The sequence below is a fragment of the Giraffa tippelskirchi genome, chromosome 2, assembly GCF_054371585.1.
Source record: "Giraffa tippelskirchi isolate mGirTip1 chromosome 2, T2T-mGirTip1v1.2.pri, whole genome shotgun sequence".
In the NCBI taxonomy this organism is placed as follows: domain Eukaryota; kingdom Metazoa; phylum Chordata; class Mammalia; order Artiodactyla; family Giraffidae; genus Giraffa; species Giraffa tippelskirchi.
The window spans coordinates 232,887,587-232,906,558 of NC_137276.1; the positions used below are offsets into that span (position 1 = coordinate 232,887,587).

Sequence of the window (18,972 nt, forward strand, 5' to 3'; positions counted from 1 at the left end):
TGGTAGGAGAAAATGAGCGCACGTCCTTCTACTCTGGCCATGCTGTCCACCTTTGTTCATTTAAAAAAATCTCCTTTCTGTCTTCAGATCATGTAATTAATCTGCCCTGAAATTCACTGACTCTTCGTCTTCACTCTGCTCCTGAGCTCATCCAGAGAATTTTTAAAATTTCAGAGATTGTATTGTTTTCTTTTAAAACTTCTGTTTGGTCCTTTTGTGTAATCTCTATTTCTCTGCTAAGAATATCTATTCTCCTGTTCAAATTGTTTATGTTTATCTCATAGAGCACATAAACAATCTGAACAGAAGGATAGATATTCTCAGCAGAGAAATAGAGATTTCAAAAGAAGGCAGCCCACTCCAGTATTCTTGCCTGGAGAATCCCCATGGACAGAGAAGCCTGATGGCCTACAGTCCATAGGGTGGCCAAGAGTCAGATATGACTAAAGTGACTCAGCAGTCACGTCTCATGGAGCACAGTTATAATAGCTGCTTTAACGTCTTTGTCTGATAATTGCAACATCTGAGTCAATTTGAAAGTTGACTTCTGTTGTTTTTTCCTTTGAATATCGTTCACAGCCACTTGTTCTCTGTTATATTAAATAATTTTGCATTGTATACTAAAATTTTTTGGGGGGTTTGAAGCATCTTGGTGTTTTAAAAATACATTTATTAAATTGAAGTATAGTTGATTTACAATGTGGTGTTAATTTCAGGCAAACAGCACAATGATTCAGTTATACATACATACATTTATACATATATATGTATATATTTTCTTTTTCAGATTCTTTTTCCTTACAGGTTATTATAAAATATTGAGTATGCTTCCAAGGTGGTGCTAGTGGTAAAGAACCCACATGTCAGTGCAGGAGACCTAAGAGACATGGGTTCGATCCCTGAGTTGGGGAGATACCTTCAAGAACAGTATGGCATCCCACTCCAGTATTCTTGCCTGGAGAACCCCATGGACAGAGGCACCTAGCAGGCTATGGCCTATAGAGCCACAAAGCGTCAGACACAACTGAAGCAAAAACACACACATACATGTATAAAATATTAAGTATAGTTCCTGGTGCTATACAGTACATCCTTATTGGTTATCTATTTTATATATAGTAGTGTGTGTATGTTAATCTCAAACTCCTGATTTATTCCTCCCCCTCTCCTTTCCTTTTGATAACCTGAAGTTTGTTTTCTATGTCTGTAAATCTCTTTCTGTTTTGTAAGTAAGTTCATTTGTATTTTTCCCACATATAAGTGATATCATAAGGTATTCGTCTTTCTCTGTTTGGAACACTTCACTTAGTATAGCACTCTCTAGGTTCATCCATGTTGATACAAATGATATTATTTCATTCTTTTTTATGGCTGAGTGATATGCCGTTTGGGCTTCCCAGGTGGCTCTAGTCTCAATGAACCCACCTGCCAGTGCAGGAGACAATAAGAGATGTGGGTTTGATCCCTGGGTCAGGAAGATTCCCTGGAGGAGGGCATGGCAACCCACTCCAGTATTCTTGCCTGGAGAATCCCATGGACAGGGGAGCCTGGCAGGCTGCAGTCCATAAGGGTCACACAGAGTCAGACACAACTGAAGCAACTTAGCATGCATGCAATATTCCTATATATACACTATAACTTCTTTGAATATTATATTTATAGATTCCAAGTCTACTATAATTCTCTGCAGAATGTTAATTTTTTAAGTAGACAATCAGTGTGCTAGGTTCAGAATGTCAGTGTCCCACTTTCTATGGGCAGTGGTTTGAATCACAGTTTAGTGCTCAAAACCTTTGCTATCCTGTTTTGGTTCCTTCCAACCTATGTACAGCTTAGGGGAGATTCTGGGACTTATGAAATTCCCATAATTAAAATTAGAGGACCCCCTTCTCTGGCTCTCTTCTCTGAGGCTACCCCCACATGCTGACCAACAGGGCCTGTTTTCTCAGTTACCATGCCCCAAAAGATAGGACTTCTCATTAATTTTAGCTGTCTAGCCTTATATTCGGTTCTAAACTGGAGTCAACCTTTAGAGCAAAACCACGAGAGAAAGGAAGAAAAAAATGAGTTTTTCTTCCATAACCTTGGACACACAGGATTCCCTAGCTCTCCTGGCCAGAAATATGAGGTTTGTATCAAGTTTCAGCCACCTGCTCCATGGTCATCGCGCAGATCCAGGAATGCAGCTCTGCACCCGGCCAAAAGAGAATAGAAAATGGGAAACTCATGCCCCATCACAACGTCTGCTCCTGCTTACTGCTCAGAGTTTGTAAGTAGTTACTTTTTGTGTTTTGTCCAGAGTTTTCAGCTGCAATTAGTGGGAAAGAGAGATAGTAAGGGTTCACTCCATCCTGAGACCAAAGTAGGTTTAGCTTTTCTTTACCAGACCAGATATTTCATCAGGTTTATATTTATTTTTCCTTTTCTTACATCATATCTTCTCTCTCCTGTCAATATTTTTCTCTATACTCATCTCTTGTTTTCCATAATTTTGCCCATTTTATTATATTCCATATGTTATCTACAATTAAACTAATATATAATATATATAGTATATATGAAAATAACATATGTATATGTATATAAAGTATACATGCATTATATATGTACACAGTATTCTACTATATATACAATGTATACATACATTATATACAGTACATGCTTTATTGTGAAGGGGCAGGAGTTTCCTATTTTCTTTTTTCTCTATAGTATATAAAATATATATAGTATATATTAATATATAGAATGTATGTATACATTATATATAGTAAAATATATATATATAACATATGTATTTACTATTTACTATATATATACACACAATGTGTTTGTATATATATATATATATATATTACTATAACTCTATACAGTCAGCAAAAAACAAGACCAGGAGCTGACTATGGTTCAGATCATAAACTCCTTATTGCAAAATTCAGACTTAAATTGAAGAAAGTAGGGAAAACCACTAGACCATTCAGGTATGATTTAAATCAAATCTCTTACGATTATACAGTGGAAGTGAAAAATAGATTCAAGGGATTAGATCTGATAGACAGAGTGCCTGAAGAACTAAAATAGATGGAGGTTTGTGACATTGTACAGGAGGCAGTGATCAAGACCATCCCCGAGAAAAAGAAATGCAAAAAAGGCAAAATGGTTGTCTGAGGAGGCCTTACAAATAGCTGAGAAAAGAGAAATGAAAAGCAAAGGAGAAAAGGAAAGATATACTCATTTGAATGCAGAGTTCCAAAGAATTGCAAGGAGAGATAAGAAAGCGTTCTTCAGTGACCAATGCAAAAAAATAGACAAAAACAATAGAAGGGGAAAGACTAGAGATCTCTTCAAGAAAATTAGAGATACCAAGGGAACATTTCATGCAAAGATGGGTTCGATAAAAGACAGAAATGGTATGGACCTAACAGAAACAGAAGATATTAAGAACACATAGCAAGAATACACAGAAGAACTGTACAAGAAAAGATCTTCATGATCCAGATAACCACGATGGTGTGATCATTCACCCAGAGCCAGACATCCTGGAATGCGAAGCCAAGTGGGCCTTAGGAAGCATCACTATGAACAAAGATAGTGGAGGTGATGGAATTCTAGTTGAGCTATTTCAACTAAAAGATGATGTTGTGAAAGTGCTGCACTCAATATGCCAGCAAATTTGGAAAACTCAGCAGTGGCCACAGGAGTGGAAAAGGTCAGTTTTCATTCCAGTCCCTAAGAAAGGCAATGTCAAAGAATGCTCAAACTACCACACAATTGCACTCATCTCACACACTAGCAAAGTAATGCTCAAAATTCTCCAAGCCAGGTTTCAACAGTACATGAAATGAACTTCCAGATGTTCAAGCTGAATTTAGAAAAGGCATAGGAACCAGAGATCAAATTGCCAACAATTAGTCGGATCATCGAAAAAGCAAAAGAGTTCCAGAAAAACATCCACTTCTGCATTATTGACTAGCTGTGTGGATCAGAACAAAAGGAAGAAATTTCTTAAATAGATGGGAACATCAGACCACCTTACCTGCCTCCTGAGAAATCTGTATGCAGGTTAGGAAGCAACAGTTAGAACCGGGCATGGAATAATGACCTGGTTCCAAATTGGGAAAGGAGTGTGTCACAGCTGTATATTGTCACCCTGCTTATTTAAATTATGTTCAGAGTACACCATGCAAAATGACATACTGGATGAAGCACAGGCTGGAATCAAGATTGCCAGGACCAATATCAATAACCTCTGATATGCAGATAACACCATCTAATGGCAGAAGGCGAAGAAGAACTAAAGAGCCTCTTGATAAAAGTGAAAGAGGAGAGTGAAAAAGCTGGCTTAAAGCTCAACATTCAGAAAACTAAGATCATGGCATCCAGTCCCATCACTTCATGGCAAATAGATGGGGAAACAATGGAAACAGTGAGAAACTTTATTTTGGGGGGGCTCCAAACTCACTGCAGGTGGTGACTGTAGCCGTGAAATTAAAAGACGTTTGCTCATAGTCAGTCAATGCATGCGTGCAGTCTCAGTCGTGTCTGACTTTGTGACTCCCACCAGGGTCCTCTGTCTGTGGGATTTTCCAGGCGGGACTACTGGAGCAGTTGCTGTTTCCTACTCCAGGGGATCTCCCAGCCCAGTGATAGAACCCGAGTCTCTTGTGTCTCCTGCATTGGCAGGCAGATTCTTTACCACTACAGCCACCTCAGAATCTCAATCAATACTATAGCTAAAAATTGATTTCAACCTCTTAAAGATTTTCATGATCTCTCTTCTTAAACTTAGTCATCTTTGTTCACTGCTGTATTCTTAGCGTCTAGAACAGTTTGGCCCAATAAATACTGTTGAATGAATGAAAAAAAAAAAAGAAAGAAATGAAAAAAAAAAAAAGAAATAAAAGACACTTGTTCTTTGGAAGAAAAGCTATGACTAACCTAGACAGCATGTTAAGAAGCAGAGATATTACTTTGCCAACAAAGGTCCATCTAGTGAAAGCTATGGTTTCTCCAGTAGTCATGTACAGATGTGAGAGTTGGACCACAAAGAAGACTGAGTACCAAAAAATTGATGCTTTTGAACTGTGGTGTTGGAGAAGACTCTTGAGAGTCCTTGGACTGCAAGGAGATCCAACCAGTCCATCCTAAAGGAGATCAGTCCTGAATACTCATTGGAAGGACTGATGCTGAAGCTGAAACTCCAATACTTTGGCCACCTCTTGTGAAGAACTGACTCATTGGAGAAGACCCTAATGCTGGGAAGGATTCGGGGCAGGAGGAGAAGGGGACAACAAAGGATGAGATGGCTGGATGGCATCACCGACTCGATGGACATAGGTTTGGGTGGACTTAGGGAGTTAGTGATGGACAGGGAGGCCTGGCGTGCTGCAGTTCATGGGGTCGCAAAGAGTCGGACACGACTGAGTAACTGAACTGAACTGAACTGATATAGTGTATACTATATAACATGATATACATTGTATATATGTATATATATGAAATATACACACATGTATACATACGCATATAGTATTTGGGACTTTCCAGTGGCTCAGGTGGTAAAGAATCTGCTTATAACATGGGAGACTTGGGTTTGATCCCTGGGTTGGGAAGATCCCTTGGAGAAGGGCATGGAAACCCACTCCAGTACTCTTGCCTGGAGAATCCCCATGGACAGAGGAGCCTAGCGGGCTTCAGTCCATAGCATCGCAACGAGTCAGACACGACTGAGTGACTAAGCACAGCACAGCACACAGAGTATATTACATACGTAATGGACACGTAATTACATACGTAATTACATACGTAATGGACAGCTTTATTACATAGCTGTGCCAGTGTTTATCATATCTGCTGTTGGGCATTTCTGTTACCACTTTGAGGCCATTACAAATAATTCTGCTATGAACATTCTAGTACCTGCCCTTTAGTAAATATATATTTTTCTGTTGGGTATAGACATTGCAGTAAAATTTTTGGGGTCATAGGATATGCATATTTTCACCTTCAGTAGATACCCAGGAATATTTATTTTAAAACAATTTCTCCCATGATTTTGGTACACAGCAGAGATTGTGAACAGTTTCTCTGAAACCGGTTACGGCTGCCTCTTCTCTGTCTCTCTTTACTCTTTAGCTGTACGCTCAGAGCCACTTCCCCATGCAGCCTAAGAAGCCCACAGAGATCTCAGAACCATAGCAGCCTTGTCCTGTCTGGGCTCTGCTGCACTGGGGCTCAGCCAGAAGCCTACATTTCAAGCCAGGAAAGCCCCAGTCACAAAGGAATAGAGCAGACCCCCAGCCTTCATATTCTGGAGGCCTGTCGTCCACTTCCTCTCCTCTCCCATCTCCCCAAGAAAGCAGAGCTTCTCCTGCTCCTCCAGGACCTGTGGCCCTCCCTCCAGTCCCTCTTATTTCTATTCCTTGACTCGCCCTAGGCATTCTTATCTAGTTCTGGTTTTGTCAACACCAAGGTCTCCCTTTTTTCGCCCTTCTGGAGTTTTATCTCCTTTGTCCCCTAGTTTTGGGGACCCCATGTAGCCTAGATGATAAACTCCTGTTATGCCCTCTCTACTCATCCCAATGAGTTCGAATCGCTCATCTTCTACCAGGGAAAATCCAGACAAACAAAGGTATTTCAGGGTTGTCAACTCTTCGGCACTCAAGGTTACCTTTTTCATCTTGTCTGTCATTTGCTGGAGATGTAATTTCTTCTGAATGTGTCTCTTTCTTGTCTTTCATCATCAGTTCCCCAGATGAAAAGAGCATGTATAACCTCTGGATCAAATCAGTGGTGATACCAGAAATGTTACTATGACTGTTCCCTAATTCAAAGAAATGCTGCTGCTGGGAATCGGGTTCACCCGAAAGCTCACTGCTCTCCATCTCAATTTCATATACCTCAGGAAGAAGGCTAAGGTAACAGAGAAAAGTGATGAAACATAAGTTAACCAAGTCCCTTTCAGCATTCAATGTAGTTACAGGCAGCTAAGGTAACAGGGATCAATTTTATGCATGCTATTGGAATAGTCCAAATGTAGTTTGTGTAAGAAATCTGACTGGAGGGGCAACTTTTTAATATTCCAAAGGGAAATTAAACATTTGTGCCCATGGTTTAGAGCTCCAAACCATATTATTTTCACTACTTAATTTTTACTGAGTAAAAATTTACTGGACTTTGCAAAATCAAACTTAAAAGAATTCTTTCCGCCAGGCTCCGTATGGGTACTGTTTCAAAATGGTATGTTTTTGTTGCTGCTTTATTAGTTTTTCTTTTACATCTTTTTTTCTTATTCTCTAAAACTATTACATCTAACCTTTGATATATAAGTTTTCTGTTTTGACAGTACCCAGTATTTGAATGATATTATATAGTTACGAATAAGGTGTTAATAGCCCCTTTCTTTCATAAAAACTACAGAAATAGAAATATGGTTCTGTCTAATATGCATCATACTCTATGTGCTATTAACACTAAATCTGTGATGTTGTCACAAATCAGGAACATTTAAAACACACACACATCCACACACACATGCGCGCACACACACATATACCCCACAACCAAACTTGCAGCCTGAAAACTAAAATGCCATTTATTTCAACTTATTTTCTTAAGGACTTTTTCTAGTGGTAATATTACCCAAACTGTGAATTTTTCAACTCACAATACAGTGTTTTCTATGCCATTATTCTCTGGATTGAAAGAGGTGATGTTAACACATTTGGGTTTCATATCTGCAGGGGGATATTTGTTGATGGCACCTAGAGAGAGAGTGGACAGTTAGTCTAAATTTTACCCTTCCATATTCTATCACCCAAAGTCAGTTCATTTTTTTTTCCTGTAGTTGGGGGTGTTTCCAAGAGTCAATTAATTTTATAAGAGACTCAGCAAAGTATGCACCTTCTGACTTTGCAATACCTCACTGGCAAAGTCAGCGAGATGTAGCAGTGATTCAGTCAAAAATTCTCATGCTCTCTGTGTTACAGGCTTGTGATATGATTCAGGGATAACTCTTAACCCCTACTATCACCTGTTTCTCTCCTTCTGAAAGGAGGACTTTCTGGAAGACAGAATTAACTATTGAGATTATCTGCCTTACTTATCTTGAGGTTGGAAGAAGGTATCTTTTTTTTTTTCTTCAAATGACAAACTTGCCACTAAATAGAAAGCCTGAGTGCCAACACTTCTGAGGGTTCCATGAGCCGTGGGCTTCATGGAGGGAGAAAAACCTGCATCCCCATGATTTCCCACTAAACCTGTAGGAGCTGCATACAAACGTTCAGAGTGGTCTCTGCGGCACTCCTAATTCCCAGCACTGGCCAGGACTGGTTTGATGCTACAGCTTTTAGGTTTGCTACTATAACCACATTTGGAATGATAGCACACGGACAGAGCCTGGGAACCCTCTCTCAAATGCATACTATTCAAAGATACACTCAAACCCCTTGCCTGGCTGTGCCTGAGCCAGCTGTCTGAGACAGAGGCTCTACATGAGATTTATGCCCATGGCTCTTAAGAATTCAAGCCAGAACCAAAGTTGGCTTACAGTGACAAGGTAAAACAGAAGTCCTTGGAGTAGGTGGAGGGTGGTGGGAGTGGAGTATTACTTATTAAAGCGATGTCACTGTAATACTTTCATTAAGGCTTTAGTAATTAAAGTATAGCTTAATGGACAAGAGCACAACTTTGGGGTCAGAATGCATAGGATTGAGTCTAGAATTTGCTATTAACTGTGAGCATTTGAGCAACTGATTTAGTATCTCTGAACCTCAGTTTTCTCATGTGTAAAATGGGGATATTACTACTTTCCTTTGAGGGCCATCTTGAGGATTAAATGATCCAATCCTTTAAAAAACTTGACATATAATAAGCACTCACATGTTAGGGTTAAAAGACACGTATTAGTTTCTAGACAGTGAGACAACAGAACTCAAGGTGACTAGGCCCTGGGGTTTTCTCTGTGGTTTTCTCATTGCCTCCTACTTACACCTAAGACTCCACCACTATTGACGAAAATGAGAATCATGTTACTGGTGGACTGTACACAGAGATATCTATTGCGAAAGCAACAGAAAAGAACACGTTAATGACTTACGTCTGATTGAATGAACAAATGGCTTGACAAATTTGATGATATAGTTCAGATCTGGCTTGTGGGTTCGGCCAAGCTGGACTAAATGATGATCCAGTGGGTGGCTAGCTAATTCTTCTAATTCCTGGTCATTGTGTAGGGGACCAAAAGAAAACACGAATATGGAGAAGCCCTGACACTTGGCTCTCAGAGACACGTTTCTCAAGACTTCCCTGTCTAAAGGGTTGGTTTCACCAGCAGATATAACAAAGATAACTTTGTTTTTCCGCAGGTTGGGAGTTCCTGCAAAGACATTGTCCAGTGTCCACTGAAGGGCATGGCCTGTGAAAACATCTCCATTGAGCTGCTGAAGGGAGTCTTGGAGATGATGCTTCATTTGGGGTATATTGTTATAAGTGACCAAATCAAATTCTAGGTAGACAGGGCATTTTTCTGTGTTGGGCATATAGCCTGGAGGAGAGTAGGTCAGGACTGCTACTCTGTCTCCCAAGGTGGAGGTCAGTGGATCTGGGGCCAGATGAAAATAATCAAGCACTGAGGTTATAAAAGCTTTCACTTCCTTAAACTCATCACTTCCTATTCTTTTGGAAGCATCTATGAGAAAAGTCACATCCATGTAATATTCTTGAAGAGAGGCATCTCTACTTTCATAAGTAAGACCTGGTTCTTCTTTTCTGCCATGGCTTTCATGTCCTGCAACAGAATAACTCAAGTCACTGTTTTTAGTAGGAGGATAAACTTGGAATTCCTAGCCAAGAATGGCAATGCTTAGTATGGGGTGTTATCACACATCATCCTCATACCCATGGCAGATGTTACTAGTCAATATCAGTACTTGCTCTCAGATACATTCTCTAAGTTCATCTCTACACAGTGTGTGGAGGGCCATTATCATTCAACAGATACTGTCACATGTGAAGAAACTTACCCCATCTCTGATCTTTGTCAAAGGATTGATCGATCCTCCTGCTGTTTTCAAATAAGCAAGGTAAGAAACACACAGCTATTTTTACTACTTTAGTTGTAACTAAAACTACTTTTTAGTTGCACAATTTGGAGTACATATTGCATGAGATTTCATTATATACAATGACCCCAAGAGAAAAGTAAATATGTCAAAGTCACATTTATTGATGACATCCTTATATACATGTTTAATATATGTGCCATAGTATGATGCAGTGAGAGCAAGTATAAATGCTGACTTCAGAATCCAAATTCTGTGTAAGACACGACATACTCTAAGACCTTGGTAGTCAAAGTTCCAATCTGCAAACAGTTTACTGGCCCATGACAAGATAAGAAGCTTGGACCATGATGTAAGTAGATCAGCTACATCACTAAGCACACAGATTATTTCATTGATTTTATTATTATTGTAGCAAGACTTTCTCAATGAAGGAAATAGTGCCTCAATTTACACTTTAATGCTAACTTCTTATCTCGTTGGAGGCCAACACTTCAAGTAGCTCTAAAGGGTCATGAAATCATGTCCAAAATCATGAGGATAATGGCTGGTTGGTGAGGCCCAATAGGAAATGCCAGCTCAGAAATACAGGAAGGACATGATCAATGTTCTTTTTTTTTTTTCTATGAAAGAGATGTGTTTGTGAACCTAATCAAGCAAGAAGTAGATTCCTAACTGGCAAAAATGTATTACTGTCCAATTGTGCTTGGCCCATTATTAAGGCTTTGCATCTATTGCTTAACTTGATCCTCACAACAACCTCACAAATGGATTAATTAACGTTTATGAATGCCACAGAAGTTTAATATTGAAATGGAATGCAGAAAAACAATATCATGAGTGATGTTATTAACAGGGCGAATATTATCAGATGACTTTCAAATGCTCAATGATTTCTGCATTCCTGGGGCCAGCTCCATACTATCTTTTTAATCTATTATAGGATTAGTTCTGATAAATAAAATTTGTATGTGTTTAAAGTGCACAATGTTTATCAAAAACTCTACAAATAATAAATGATGGACAGAATGTGAAGAAAAAGGAACCCTTCTAATTGTTGGTGAGAATGTAAATTGGTATAGCCGTTATGGAGGACAGTATAGAGGTTCCTTAAAAAACTAAAAATAGAGTTACCATTTGATCCAGGCACCCTACTCTGGAACATATATCTGAAATAAACTGTTATTTGAAAGGATACATGCACCCTAATATTCATAGCAGGAGTATTTACAATAGCCAAGACTTGGAAGCAACCTAAGTGTCCACTGCTAGATGAATGGATAAAGAAGATGTGGTATATATACACAATAGAATATTACTTAGCCATAAAAAAGAATGAAATAATGCCCTTTGCAGCAACATGGATGGACACTTCATTTAGAGATTATCACACAAAATGAAGTAAATCAGACACAGAAAGACAAACATCTTATGATACTGCTTATGTGTGGAATCTAAAAAATGATATATATGAATTTATTTACAAAACAGAAATAGACTCACAGATACAGAAAAGGAACATGGTTACCAAGGAGAAAATGTGGGGAGGATAAATTAAGAGTTTGGGATTCATATATACAGATAAGCAACAAGGGCCTATTGTATAACATATGGAACTACACTCAATAGTTTCTAATAACCTATCTGGAAAAGAATTTTTAAAAGAATATATATATATATATATATATATACACACACACATGAATATATGTATTATAACTGAATCTTTGCTGTAAACCTGAAACCAACACAACATTGTAAATCAACTATATTTTAATAAAAACTTTTAAAATTAAATGGAAAACATTAATAATAAAGTATACAATGTTTTGATATAAGTGTAAACATATAATGATTGCCACAATTAATCTAATATTGTTGGATTTGATTTGCTAAAGTTTGTTTAGAATTTTTGCATCCGTGTTTACAAGGAATGTTGGACTGTAGTTTCCTTTTCATGTAATGTCTTTGTGTGGTTTTGGCTTCAAAGAATGAGTTCGGAAGCATTCCTTCCTCTTTAATATTCTGGAAGAGTTTGTGTAGAATTGATACTATTTCTTCCTTAAATGTTTAGTTGAATGCATCAGTGAAGTCATCTTGGCCTGGAGTTTTCCTTATGGAAAGTTTTGAACTACAAATTCAATTTCATTAATAGGTTTAGGAATAAATATTTAGGTTACTTTTCCCTGAGTGAACTTTGGTAATTAGTGCACTGCAAGTAATTTGTTTATTTCACCTAAAATGTCTAATTGATAGGCAAAAACTACAGTCCATGGGGTCACAAAAGAGTCGGACATGGCTGAGTGGCTGAGCACACGCAGGAGCATGTGTGCTAAGTTGCTTCAGTTGTGTTCAACTCTTTGTGACCCTATGAACTGGACCTGGCCAGGCTCCTCTGTCCATGGGGTTCACCAAGCAAGAATACTGGAGTGGGTAGCCATGCCCTCCTCCAGGGGATCTTCTTGACCCAGGGATGGAACCCGTGTCTCCTATCTGCATCTGCTGGCAGGTTCTTTACCAGTAGCACCATTTGGGAAGCCCAAATACACACACACATAAGCAAAAACTGTCGACAATGTTCCCTGACTATCCTTTTAATATCTGTAAAATATGTCTCTTCTCTCATTCCTGATGTTGGTAATTTGTATTTTCATTTTCACCAGTGAGTTTGACTATAGGTTTACCCATTTAATTGCTCTTATAGAAAAAAAAAACCAAAACTTTGATTTTATTTATTTTCTCTTTTCTATTTCATTGACTTCTGTTTGAATTTTATTATTCCTTATTTCTCCTTACATTAGGTTTAACTTGTTCCTCTTTTTCTGGTTTCTCAAAATGAAAATTGAGGTCACTAATTTGAAATCTTTCTTCTTTACCAGTATAGGCATTTAATGCTATGCAAAATCTCCAAAGTACTGCTTTAGTGGAATCTCACAAATTCTGGTATATGGTGATTTCTATTTTCATTACTTTCAAAATACTTGCTAATTTCCCCTTTGATTTCTTCTTTGACCATGGGTTATTTAAAAGGGCTTTACTTGGTTTCCAAATACTTCAGGATTTTTTAAAGATTTTCTTGTTACTGATTTCAATTTAATTCTGCTTTGGTCAGAGAATATACTTGGAATGACTTGAATCCTTTAAAGTTTTGAGAATGTTTTTATGATACACAATATGCTCTATCTCGGTAAATGTTTCATACGTACTTGAAAACAATGTGTATTTCTGTAATTTTTTACAATTAAGTTTTATTGGAATATAGTTGCTTTATGATGTGTTTCTGATGCACAGCAAAGTGAATCAGCTATATGTATACATATATATCTCCTCTTTTTTGGATTTCCTTTCCATTTAGGTCACCACAGAGCAGTGAGTAAAGCAACTATACCTCAACAAAAATTAGAGTGAAGTAAGCTAGAAAGAAAAACACCAATACAGTATACTAACGCATATATATGGAATTTAGGAAGACGGTAACGATAACCCTATATGCGAGACAGAATAAGAGACACAGATGTATAGAACAGTCTTTTGGACTCTGTGGGAGAAGGCAAGGGTGGGACGATCTGAGAGAATAGCATTGAAACATGTATATTATCATATGTGAAACAGATCGCCAGTCCAGGTTCGATGCATGAGACAAGTGCTCAGGGCTGGTGCACTGGGATGACCCTGAGGGATGGGATGGGGAGGGAGGTGGGAGGAGGGTTCAGGATGGGGAACACATGTACACCCATGGCTGATTCATGTCAATGTATGGCAAAAACCACTACAATATTGTAATTAGCTTCCAACTAAAATAAATAAATAAATAATTCCAGAACATTTTTAATTCTTAAAAAAGAAAAGGATTTGCACTTGCTATTATTGGTGTGCAGTGTTCTATTAATATAAATTAGGTCAAATTAATTGATAGTGTTCTTCAAGCCTATGATATTCCTGCTGATTTTCTGTCTATGTTTTGGCCACTTATTGAGAGAGGGTATTGAAACCCACTGAGGGTCTTCTCATTTTTTTAAATAATTTTTGTCTTTGTTTTATTTTGAATAATTTATATTGCTACATATTCAAGGTCACTAGTTTTCTCTTCTATCAAATCTAATTTCCTATTAATCCCATCCAGTGTATTATTCATCCTAGACACTGTAGCTTTCATCTCTACAAATGTATTTAAATATTTTTTTTACATTTTCTGTGTTTCTACTTAACTTTTTAACATATAGAATTTAGTTATAATAACTTTTAATATATTTGCTAATTTTTAACATCTTTGTTAGTTCTGATTTGGTTTTAAGTGATTGTGCTTTTGATTATATGTTCTTTCTGCTTTTTATGCCAGACATTATGAAATTTGCTTCTTTGGATATGGGATACTTTTACATTCCTATAAATGTTCATGTACTTTGTTTGGGGAAGCAGTTAAGCTACTTGGAAACAGTTTGATCCTTTTGAGTATTGGTATTATGGTTTGTTAAGTATGTCCAGAGTGGCACTTAATTTAAGGGTAATTATTCCCCACTACTGAAATAAGACCTTTCTGAATTTTCTCCCTAGTGCTTTATAAATTATGAGTTTTCCCCATCTCTCTAATGGTAAAAGGCACTATCCTTGATCCTGTGAGCAATGGAAATTATCCTCTAATCCTTTCTAGATGGGTGTTCCCAGTTGGGTCATTTCCTCCATTTCTTGTGCTATCAGCACTCTGTTGAATAACAAAGGGGCTGGTGAGCCCCTCTCCTCTGCAGAGCTCTGTGTTTCTCTGAACAGCTCATGCCTCTCTGGTACTCTGTCTTTTGAACTCTCATCCCTTGGTCTCCCCAGGCTCCCAGCTTTGTCTCCTCATCTCAAGGCGTACACTAGGCTCCACCTGAATTCCCTTTCCTGCACCATGGCCTGGAAACTCTTGGCAGGAAACTGTAGCAGTTATAGGGTCCATCTCATTTGTTTCTCATCTTGCAGGGATCACTGTCTTTTATTCCTGATGTCCATTGTCCTGACAATTGTTTCATTTCATATATATATGTATATATATATGAAATGAGCTAATAAACATATATATTTCTTTTGGTTATTTCAATTGGTAGGTAATCCAGTTCCTGTTACTTCACCTTGGGCTTTCTAACAGATGAGAACTGATCATCTTGTTTGAGATGTTCCTATGAAAACTGTCATTGGTGTCAGTTCACTTCAGTTGCTCAGTCATGTCCGACTCTTTTCGACCCCATGGACTGCAGCACACCAGTCTTCCCTGTCCATCACCAACTCCCGGAACTTGCTCAAATACATGTCCATTGAGTTGGTGATGCCATCTAACCATCTCATCCTCTGTAGTCCCCTTCTCCTCCTGCCTTCAATCTCTCCCAGCATCAGGGTCTTTTCCAATGAGTCAGTTCTTCACATAAGGTGGCCAAGTGTTGGAGTTTCAGCCTCAGCATCAGTCCTTCCAATGAATATTCAGGACTAATTTCCTTTAGGATTGACTGGTTGGATCTCCTTGCAGTCCAAGGGACTCTCAAGAGTCTTCTCCAACACCATGGTTCAAAAGCATCAATTTTTCAATGCTCAGCTTTCCTTATAGTCCACCTCTCACATCCACACATGACTACTGGAAAAACCATAGCTTTGACTAGATGGACCTTTGTTGGCAAAGTAATATTTCTGCTTTTTAACATGCTGTCTAGGTTGGTCATAGCTTTCCTTCCAAAGAGCAAGTGTCTTTTAATTTCATGGCTGCAGTCATCATCTGCAGTGAGTTTAGAACCCCCAAAAATAAAGTTTCTCACTGTTTCCCCCATCTATTTGCCATGAAGTGATGAAACTGGTTGCCACGATCTTAGTTTTTTGAATGTTGAATTTTAAGCCAACTTTTTCACTCTCCTCTCACTTTCATCAAGAGGCTCCTCAGTTCCTCTTTGCTTTCTACCAAGAGGGTGGTGTCATCTGCATATCATATCATCTGCATACTCATAGTTTGGTCTCAGGTCAGACAACAGGGAGAGAACACAGCCCCGACCATCAACAGAAAATTGGATTAAATTTTTACTAAGCATGGCCCTGCCCATCAGAACAAGAACCAGCTTCCCCCACAGTCAGTCTCTCCCATCAGAAAGCTTCCATAAGCCTCTTATCCTTATCCCTCAGAGGGCAGACAGAATGAAAACCACAATCACAGGAAACTAATCAAACTGATCACATGGACCACAGCCTTGTCTAACTCAATGAAATTATGAGCCATGCCATGTAGGGCCACCCAAGATGGTCGGGTCACGGTGGAGAATTCTGACAAAACGTGGTCCACTGGAGACGGCAATGGCAAACCACTCCAGTATTCTTGCCTTGAGAACCCCATGAACAGTATGAAAAGGCAAAAAGTTATGACACTGAAAGATGGACTCCCCAGGTTGGTAGATGTCATTGACGTACCAGACTTTTATCAATACATTCATAGTCATAAAACAGGATTTTACATATTAGTAGTGTGTTTGACATGTATGGATCACCAATCCTTCACCAGGAACTTAGCTTCAAATTCTTCTTAGAATTTTTTATCAATATCAAATTCTTGATCAAATTACTAAATATAAAACTGGTAGTGAAGACCAAAGCATAGATATTATATTTGTCTATGCAATAGATGCTGTGTAATATACTTTAACCCTAAAATACCAACAAAACCTCTTCCAGAGCTCTTGGCAATAGTGTATCAGGATCTGTGAATATTAGTTAAATGGACATTTCTTTCCTTTTGAGTTTACAACCCTGGAGTTGGCTAATCATTACCTGCTCTGTCACCAGAATCTCTGCTTTGACTTAAAAAAAAAAAGAAAAAGGCCAATCGACATACTTAGTTAAAACATAAGAACAAATATTTCATGAATGCTCTGGTAGAAGAGGAAGAGGTAGAAATGAAAAAGAAGAAATTACAACTGACATCACAGAGATACAAAACATCATGAGACACTACAATCAACAGTTCCATGTCATACACATTACTATTTATTAAATAAGGACCTACTGTACAGTATGGGGAACTCTACTTAATACTCTATAATGACCAATATGGGAAAAGTATCTAAAAAAGAGTGGATATATGTATGTGTACATGCTAAGTTGCTTCAGTTGTGTCTGACTCTTTGGACCCCCCAGACTGTAGCCCACCAAGATCCTCTGTCCATGGGATTCTCACAGCAAGAAGACTGGAGTGGGTTGCCGTTTCCTTCTCCAGGGGATCTTCCTGACCCAAGAATCAAGCCCATGTCTATTATGTCTCCTGTTCTTTACCAATAGCACCATCTGCAAAGCCAGATATATGTATATGCGTAACTAATTCACTTTGCTGTACAGCAGAAGGTAACACACGTTGTAAATTAACTATACTCCAATGATTTTTTTTAAATCAGTTACATGTCCACAAAATAGACAACCTAGAATAAATGAATAAGTTTCTAGAATCATGCAATTTTCCAAAACTGAATCAGGAAGAAATACACAGTCTGAACGGAGTGGTCACTAGCAGTAAAACTGAATTAGTAATCAAAAAAACTCCAAGCAAACAGAAGCCCAGGACTGATCAGCCTCATGGGGGAATACTACCAAACATACAAAGAAATACTAATACCTATCCTTCTCAAACTATTCCAAAAAATTGAAGAGAAGGATACACTCTCAAATTCATTCCACAAGACCACCATTACCCTCATACCAAAACCAGACAAAGATACCACAAAAAAGAAACTTATAGGCCAATATACCTGATGAATATAGATGCAAAACCCTCAATAAAATATTAGTAAACCTAATTCAATAATACACAAAAAGGATCACACACTATGATCAAGTGGGATTTATTCTAGGGAGGCAAGAAGGGCTCAATATCCACAAATCAATCAGTATGATACACCATATTAACAAAAGGAAGGACAAAAATCACACGATCACCTCAGTAGATGCAGAAAAAGCATTTGACAAAATTCAACATACACTCATGATAAAAACTTCACAGCACAGGGTACTATCTCAATATTTTGTAATAACCTATATGGGAAAACAATCCTAAAAAGAACACATACACATATATAACTGAATGAGTTTGATGTACACCTGAAACTAATACAATGCTGTAAATCTCTATACTTCAATTAGCAAAAATAAATTAAAAACAAAACAAAAATGTGGATATGGAGGAAACATATCTCAACATAATAAAAGATATGTTTTTCATAAGTCTGTCTCATTTGTGACAAACCCACAGCTCACATCATATGAAAGATTGAAAAGCTGAAAAGTTTTATTTTAAATCCCCAGGAACAAGACAATGATGCCCACTCTTGACACTTCTATTTAACATAGTATTGAAAGTCCTGGTGAGAGAAATCTCAAGAATAAGAATAAGAAATAAAAGGAATCCAAATTGGAAGGGAAGAAGTATAACTGTCACAATTTGCAGATGACATGATACTATATATAGAAAACTCCCTACCAAAACTATTAGGATAAATGAATTCAGTAAAATTGTATGATACAAGACTAATATACAGAAATCTGTTGTTTTTCTATGCACTAATAATGAACTATCAGAAAGAGAAAACAAGAATTCAATCTGTTTAAAATCACATCAAAAAGAATAAAATAGCTAGAAATAAACTTAACCAAGGAAGTTAAAGATCTATATCCTGAAAACTATAAAACATTGATAAATGAAGGAAATTAGAGATGATAAAATAAATGGAAAAATATCTCATGTTCATGGATTAGAAGAATTAATATTGCTAAAATGTCCATACTATCCAAAGAAACCTATGGATTTAATGAATCTCTATCTATGTTTAATGAATCTCTAGCTACCTATGTCTAAAAAATCATTTTTTACAGAACTAGAACAAATAATCCTAAAATTCATATGAAACCACAAAAG

At 37.7% G+C, this 18,972-nt stretch overlaps 1 protein-coding gene across 1 annotated transcript in view; it reads right to left on the reverse strand.

Annotated features, from left to right (window-relative positions):
• COL6A5 (collagen type VI alpha 5 chain) overlaps positions 1-18,972 on the reverse strand; it is a 177,390-nt gene that overhangs the window by 14,091 nt on the left and 144,327 nt on the right. Inside the window, exons 38-40 of the mRNA XM_081573212.1 lie at positions 9,095-9,784; positions 7,664-7,760; positions 6,668-6,909 (exon numbers count right to left, since the gene is read on the reverse strand). Coding sequence (XP_081429338.1) covers positions 6,668-6,909; positions 7,664-7,760; positions 9,095-9,784 — 1,029 coding nt within the window. The remainder of the gene's footprint in view (positions 1-6,667; positions 6,910-7,663; positions 7,761-9,094; positions 9,785-18,972) is intronic.